Source organism: Dipodomys ordii, unplaced genomic scaffold (assembly GCF_000151885.1).
Source record: "Dipodomys ordii isolate 6190 unplaced genomic scaffold, Dord_2.0 Scaffold70, whole genome shotgun sequence".
Lineage (NCBI taxonomy): Eukaryota > Metazoa > Chordata > Mammalia > Rodentia > Heteromyidae > Dipodomys > Dipodomys ordii.
The window spans coordinates 8,643,390-8,651,943 of record NW_012267286.1 but is presented as its reverse complement, the minus strand read 5'-3'; the positions used below and the strand labels follow the sequence as shown (position 1 = coordinate 8,651,943).

General features: G+C 36.8%; 1 protein-coding gene across 1 annotated transcript in view; it reads left to right on the top strand.

Annotated features, from left to right (window-relative positions):
• The window catches only part of Arhgef38 (Rho guanine nucleotide exchange factor (GEF) 38), an 87,961-nt gene extending 81,754 nt beyond the window's left edge, over window positions 1–6,207 (top strand). The window contains exons 11-14 of the mRNA XM_013023727.1: window positions 3,136–3,279; window positions 4,231–4,429; window positions 4,550–4,809; window positions 5,462–6,207. Of these exons, the coding sequence (XP_012879181.1) occupies window positions 3,136–3,279; window positions 4,231–4,429; window positions 4,550–4,809; window positions 5,462–5,647 (789 nt within the window). The 3' untranslated portion in view covers window positions 5,648–6,207. The remainder of the gene's footprint in view (window positions 1–3,135; window positions 3,280–4,230; window positions 4,430–4,549; window positions 4,810–5,461) is intronic.
• Window positions 6,208–8,554: the final 2,347 nt, after the last annotated feature.

Sequence of the window (8,554 nt, the reverse complement as noted above, 5' to 3'; positions counted from 1 at the left end):
CATGGTTTCCCTTATTTGCAATAACTAGTATATGTCTGAGACAAGCAGAAATGGTCAGATAAGTTGATGTTAGGCGAAATGAACCCCAAGATAAGTAATCAAATGTTTTTGCTTTCATGCAATTGTTTCTAACATATTTATAAGATGATTTCTTTGTTTCTTTGTATGTCCCTCCCGCATGGTATAACCCCTGTTTTCACTGTATTTCATGTTGGTATAATTTGTGGAGAGGAAGGAAAAAAACAAATCGTTTAAATAAGGATACAACAATGAGATGTACAAGACGTTACATCGAAAAACAAACTTTACAACTTTGATGGGGGTTAGGGACTGGGGGGGGGAATAGGGAGGTGGGGGAGGGGGGGAGATGAGAAGGGATGAGAAGGGGAAACAAAGGAGGAGGCAACAATGCTTGATAGGAAATATACTCATTATCTTGCTCATATAATTGTAACCCCTCTGTACGGTATTTTCACAATAAAAAAATAAAATAAAAAAGAACTTTATCATTAAATAATTGCATCATATACTTTATATACTTTTTGTTTTTAAGCCTTAACGATTAACCTTTAAAGCTTTTTTAAAAAGGTAATTATAGATTTACAAGAAGTTGTAAGAAGCAATCTATGCCCTGTTTTCCTAAAGGTTGCATCTCACTTAACTATATCTCTAGGGTTTTTCTTTGTTTGTTTTTCTGCTGGTTCTGGGGCTTGAACTCAGAGCCTGGGCTCTGTCCCTGAGTCTCTGCTCAAGACTAGATCTCTACCACTTAAGCCACAGCACCACTTCTGGCTTTTTATGAGTAGTTTATTGGAGATAAAAGTCTCACACACTTTCCTGCCCTTCCGAGTAGCTACAATTACAGGCATGAGTCACAAGCGGCTGGCTCCTGTCTTTCGTTCTTAGAGACAGAATTGAATACTAATTTGAGAACACATTGGTACCAGAGCATCTTGTTCTAATATCCAGGTATCCCCATATTACCTTGAGCACATATCTTTATCTTTCTGTATCTCCATCTTCTCATATGAATAAAGTGAGCATAATAGTAAATTATTTGATATTTTAGATTTTTGGTAAAAATATATTTGGGAGCAGCTCCTTTAGAAAGAATAATGGACAATCTATATTTCTTGAATACTAGAAAATGTTATTATTACTTACACTACACTACACTGAATTAATAGTTTGGCTGGATATAGAAGTTGATCTCTTTGAATTTGAGCGCTCCCATTTTTCTGTTGTGTTCTAACTTTCACTATTTCTGTTGAGAACTCTGAAGTCTATCTGATTCTTGGTTCTTGCTTTTACTTCTCTTATTGTATCCTTGGATGCTCATGCAACTTTCTCCTTGCCTCCACTATTCTAAAACTTTATAGGATATATTATTGTGTTTGATACTTGGTGGGGTCATTTTAACTTGAAATTTAATACCTCTACTTTTCTGTAGTTTAAAAAGTATTTCACCAATGACTTTTCTGTCTTTATTATTTTTCTGTACTTCCTGTGTTATAACTGTAATTTTATCACCTTTTCCTACTTACTTTCAATTTCATTACCATTTTGCTCTATTTCCTATGAAAATTCCTACTGTAACATCTAGCCCATTTGTAATTTCATTTACAGTTATAATTGCAATATTCATGGTCTATTTTTTAATTGAGACAAATTGCTTCCTTTTTAAAAAATCAGATTCTCTCATATTAAAGGTATGCCTGCTGTTCTTGTTCACCACTGAAAAAGAGGGAACAATTGGAAGCATTGAGCATATAGATAGGATTTATAAATTATAAGCCTTATTATTTGGTTGAATAATCTGTCATTTCATTTGGGTACAACTTGATAATTGCATCTTTAGGTCTTTTTTCCCTGATAATTGCATCTTTAGGTCTTCTCCATTTAGCTCATCAAGACATCCAAATACAATTCTTCAAGTCTTCTGTCTGGGTCAATAATCTGACTACTTGTGTTGTTGGTGGGAGTTTTAGAATCAGTGTCTATTCATGCTCTTAATTATTCTCTTCCTAATTTGGGTTCCCTACCCTTATTTGTACCTATGGCCTCTTATTCTAGGGATTCTGTTTTATCATTTGCAGAAAAGGAAATTCTATCCAACCTCAACTGAAATGGATTAAGAATCTGGGGATCTAGTTAAATTACACTAAACATAGTATTATAGTTATCAGTATTCTTATATTTCATTAGCTCCACAGTTTAACTGAACTCAAATATTCTCCAAGTTTCTTATGAGGCTACAGTCAGACAACCAATGGGAGTAGAATAATCTCTAGACTTCACAGTGCATGGCTAAGGTTGGTGATGAGATGACCATGGAAGAGTTAAGCAGTTGGGGATGGAACAAATGGGCTCCCAAGATCTGCTTTTTGGATCTTTTAATATGGTCTTATATGGTGGCTATGGTGCAATTGGACTGCTTTCTACCATGATTAAAGGCCTCCAGAGTGAGTGTCCCAAGCTACCTGTAACTGCATGTCCTTTGTAGCCTGATCAGAAAAGTCAGACACACCTTCTCACTGTTCTATATACTTCAACTTTGTATTTATTCAGTGAGGCCAGCACAAAGGCTTATCTTGAACTTGAAGAAGCTTAAGGGTAGAGTGCTTGCATTGAAAGTGTGATGTCCTAGATTGGATCCCCCAGTACCCTAGTCCTTCAAATGAAAGAACCTTAAAGTCTTCCTACTTTTGAAAGTCAGGAACCTAGACTCCCCTCATGATGAGAAGTATGTCAAACAACCTATGGTTTAAAAAGTAACACACACTTTTTGTTAGAACTGCTTGTTTGAACCTCTTGTCCCTTGCTTAGTGTCCCATTGTACCACATGAAAAGTACTCACTGCTATTAATTCTTCAGTCTTTCTCCCAAGTCTTTATTGCTATTTTTCCAATATTGGTCACCTTTTATTTGTGTTTAAAACCTTAAAACTATCTCTATTGGTCATGTGGGGGTTCCAGAGACAAAAATTATTTCTTTATATCAAGATTTTAGTTGCTCTAATTTTTTTTATTTTGGCACTATCGGACATTCTCTCAGGTGATTATAAAAGTTCTAGTAAATTTAATACCCAGTATCATTATCTAATTATCTGGAAACAATACCTATCATTTACCACAGGTGCCACTCTTGGTATCAAACATCTCTGAGATCCAGAATCGAGTACTGGAAGAAGTTCACACTCTGAATTTTGTAAAAGACAACAGCGCCACCTTTATTGAGAGGAAACTTAGTTTTGAAAAGAAAAAGCCTGTGCAGATTCTGGTGAGTTTAGCAGCATTTGTGACAAGGGTAAACATTACTTTGCTCTATCTAGTCTAAATCATCACACTGTATTATTTTCCATATAACTTATTTCATTTTAATATCCTATCATTTGCTTATGTATTTAAAATTATTTTCACTGCTAGTGGGGCTTGAACTCAAAGCCTTGTGCTCTCATTAGGATTTTTTCACACAAGGTTGGTACCCTATAACTTCCCTTGGATTTGTCTGCTGGGGCTGGCTCCAAACCTCAGCCCTCAGATCTCAACCTCCTCAGTAGCTAGGATTACAGATATGAGCTACTGGCACTTGGCACCATGTTTTTGTCTCTGTTTTGTACACGATGCATCCCTAACATTTCAAAAATGATGATTGAAATAAGGTAGGACTCAATAAATATTTGTTGACTAGAAATTTTATTCAAGAGATAATTTATACCCTTTCATTGATAGGGTAAAGCATCACAGGTTCCAGAGACTGGTTATTTTTTAAAAGTTACTTGATGCTGGAGCTTACAAAGGGTCTGTACCTGTTGGATCCAGTCCAGTCATGTAATAGTTCCTAAAAGAAGACATATATATATGTGCTAAATTTATATAACATAAGTCTATTTACTGAATTAAACACTCCTCAAGTTCTGAGTATGTATGGAATTATCTAAAAATAGCAAAGAATTAAAATGTTGCTTAACATTCAAGAGGGATTAGAACCTCTTCTGATTCTCACTTAAATTTTCTTTCTTTTCTACAACACTGCCCTCATGTGCTTACTAAGGAATTTTTCACTGAATGACTCTGCTAAGCTTTCCTTTTACTTTTTAAAAACAGTATTAGCCTACTCTGAGCCTTAAACTTAATGTCAAGCAGCATAGAACTTCTAAATTAAAAGAGAGAGATCTTTCAGAGACTTGATCACACATCCATCTAAACAAAACTCCCAAACTTTCTCCAGCCAGAAGTGCCACGCCAAACTGACATTCACCGCTCCAAACTTCAATCTACATATAGCACGGAGGAACTCTACCAAGCCAAGCGCAAGTGCAATGCTACACAAGAACTTGACATCAATCTTCTGGAAGGAGAATTGGTGGCTGTGCTGGAACAGAAGGATCCCCTGGGGAGTACCAGCAGGTGGCTTGTTGACACAGGAAGTAAGATTTTTCCCACCCCACCCCTCAGTAGCGTCTGTGGGCTTTTATAAAACTATGTTGTGAGAAAGTGCACACATGACCTTGAATCTTGTTTCTTTTCTTTTTAAATTTCTTCCCCAGTTGTAAAAGGGTATGTGTATTCTTCCTTCCTGAAACCCTACAATCCAGCCAAAGTGCAGAAGGTGGATGCTGAGAACAGGTTCTGCGATGAGGATTTTGACAACCTCAGCCTCTTTGTGTCTTCACGGCCTGCTACTGACAGTGTCACAGGCACTCCCGAAGACAGCATAAGTGACAGCAGCTCCTCCCTGAGTGGCACTTGTGGAAAGTTAGAGACAAATGGCACTGATGGAGACAGTTTCCAAGAGGCTGATGAACAGGTAAGAATCAGAAGCTTGATGTAAAAATGCTTGGTGGATCAAATGACAAATCTCTAGCCACACATGTTGCAGTGTAAGAAAATGCCAACTTTGACATCACAGAGACCCATCTCTATTAGCATGTATGCTCTGTGGACTCTTTTGCAAATAACTTGTATCTCTGCACCTGTTTCCTCATATGAAGCAGAGGCTGATCATTCCTACATGTGGAGTTGATATGTGGATTAAAGATAGGCATGTATGCAAAGGACTCGGCATACAATAGTAGCTGCACTGTTACTACCCTGCTTCATGTACTTAAAGACTTAAAGTGAAGATGGTCTTTCTTTTTTTTTTGGAGGGGGGGGGTCCAGTCATGGGGCCTGAACTCTGAGCCTGGGTGCTGTCCCTCAGCTCTTCAGCTTAAGGCTAGCGCTCTACCACTTGAGCCACAGCACCACTTCCGGCTTTTTTCTTTTTGCTTATGTGGTGCTAAGGAATCGAACCCAGGGCCTCATGCATGCAAGGCAAGCGCTCCATCACTGAGCCACCTTCCCAGCCCCTGAAGGTGGTCTTTCTACACTCCACTCTTGCAAAAAACAATTCAATACTGAACGTTTGTTTTGTTTTTTTTAAGTTTGGTTCCAATAATATCCTTTGTTTCTTTGTCTAGATTTTCTATGCAGTCCATGCTTTTCAAGCTCGGAGTGACCATGAACTCAGCCTTCAGGAGTACCAAAGAGTCCATATACTTAGATTTTGTGATCTAAGTGGAAATAAAGAGTGGTGGTTAGCTGAAGCTCAAGGGCAGAAAGGCTATGTGCCAGCTAACTACCTTGGAAAGATGACTTATGCTTAAGAAAATAAGCCTCTGACCTTCATTTCCTGGCAAGGTGCTGATTGACTACCTCATAAAACTGACATTCTGAAACTAAACCAGAAAGCAAGAAACCTCCAAGCTGTATTAACTAATAATGTATCAGGTTTTAAGGAAGACTATGCCTGCTAATATCATTGTTTCCTAAATGTATACATGTTGCAGGGAATAGTAAACTAACAGAAAGAACAAAGCAAACAGCTCAGGCTCCAACTATAAACTACAAGGTAGAGATCTTTTGAAAGGGAGCATGTTCTTTTAGCATCATGAAAGGCTAAATTCTAAGGGCAAGATTCTTCACTGTGCGACTTGTTTACTCTGTTATATAGTTTGCTTCTATTTTATTTTCATATTTCCCATTTGTGCATGTTTATATATACATCTTTACTATGCAGTTTATATATGTATATCATAGATCATATACAGATGTATAAACTTGAGCATGACTAAAATCATAGACATAAAAATAGGAATTAGCAGCCAAATAGACACCTTTACTATGGAGCCTTTAAGTTTTGGACCAAACGAATATATTAATAATATACACTAAATATTCACTGAATATTATGTGACATTATTTTAAATGCTTTAATACACAGTAACTTATTTAATATATTAACAGGAACCTACAGCCTAAAGAGGCAATGGGATATTAGCCCAAGGAACACTGCCAGTAGCTGGTGGGGCTGAGACCAATTGGTAATCTGGTCCAGGGAACATGCTCCTAACCACTAAGCTTGATCTTGCAGTTTTGTTATTTGCAGAACTCTCAGTGATGGAAATAATGAGGAACATTCTTCGTTTATGTCCACATTCAAATATTTAGAATTTTTTCAAAATTAAGGGCAATAAGGACTTGCATAATGCCTAGACAATATAAGAATCTAGGATAACGACTTGTATTTTTATTGTTTTGCTTAACCATTTTCAAAATGCTCTGGTTTAAAATGATCTTACAGGATGCAAATGGTACTTTAATGAGGATATTTTTTGGATGACTTAATCATCTAGATGTAAATGGGAAATGCGTATTGTGATCAAGATGTACATGTTTACTTGCTGATTTGTACTTAAATAAGGAAGGCATGGAAAATAATATTTGCTATAACACAGTGTTCTGACACATTGAACTTTCTTTTTTTTTCATTTTATTTTATTTTTTTGTGAACATACTGTTTTTTGAGAACATACTGTACAGAGGGGTTACAATTACATGGGCAGGATAATGTGTACATTTCTTATCAAGCATTGCAGCCTCCTCCTTTGTTTACCCTTCACATCCCTTCCCAGCCCCCCCTCCCCCACATTGAACTTTCATTTGAGTATTGTTTAGAGAATTGTTCTCCAAAATTTCAGGAATATTTGGTCAAGACACTGTCAAACTAAAGATGCTTCTTTGAAAGGGATTAAATTTGATGTTTGTGATTTCTTTTAAAAATCAAATTAAGGTTTCATTGCCCATATAAAATGTGCATGACATCAAAACTTAAGACTTGATTTTTACTTTGAAATATTTATTTGACCTGTATTATGTATATTATTACTGAGGAATGCATGTAACAAAATAGAGCTGCTTTTCAGAAGATGATGGCAACACACATACACATACACACACACACACACACACACACACACACACACACAACATGGTCAACTATAGAAATTCTTGATGCTTAAATGAAACATTTGCATTTACAATATTATTTGTAAAACCATTCATCTGAAATAGCTTTACAGATGAGTTGTTCTGCATAAAACTTGAGTGTGGCACTAAAAGACTTCTTTAAAAGATAGGGATTTATTAAATCTTTTAATTATTCATTGCATTCAATTTTAAAATGCAAGTAAGCTTATTTGTTCAGGGTAAAACTAAAAGAAATTCAATTTTGCTACTCGCAGGATCCATGAACATGCCCAAAGACCAAAATAGATGTATTTATCTATATACAGATATATACCTATCTATCTACGTTCATACTCATACACACACACACACACACACATACACACACACACACAAAAAGATACATATATGCTGAAGACTACCCAAAGAATGAAGATATGTATAATAAACAGCATAGATCTTTTCATAGGATTGATGCTATCTGATCTTCAAAGAATCTACACTACCAAAAATCAGAGCTGCAGGTGGCTACTGAGCATGAGTTATGACAAAGGCACTTACTGCAGTCTCTCATCTTGCTGAATACAAACTACTATGAATAAACTTTAAAAATTATACAATTTCCTCCCCCTTTTAATTTTGGTGGTGGGGTTTGAATTCTGAGTCTGGGTACTATCGCTCAGTTCTTCAGCTCAAGGTGAGCACTCAGCCACTTGAGCCTCAGCGCCACTTCTGGTTTTCTGGTGGTTTATTGGAGATGAGTCTCACGGAATTTCCTGCCCAGGCTGGCTTTGAACTGCGATCCTCAGATCTCAGCCTCCTGAGTAGCTAGGTGTGAACCACCAAAGCCTGGCCAATACCCTTATTTTTATTTTACTTAACAATGAACATTGTAATCTTGAGATATTATTTTATTGCAAATTAAGGAAAATAAACTTCCAAGAGAGCTATGAAATGCGTCTTCAAGAAATACTTAAAAAATGATTTTATTGGTGACATTTGAATTAAAGCTAGGCATATTACTGTAATTGTTATATTCCTTTTCTTTTTCTGTGTGTGTGCTAGTCCTGGGGCTTGAAATTGGGGCCTGGATGCTATCTCTGAGCTTTTTTCTCAATGGTAATAGTGCTCTACTATTTGAGCTATAGCTCCACTTCCAGATATTTTTTTGGTCCAGTCGTGGGGCCTGAACTCTGGGCCTGGGCACTGTTCCTCAGCTCTTCAGCTCAAGGCTAGCGCTCTACCACTTGAGCCACAGCGCCACT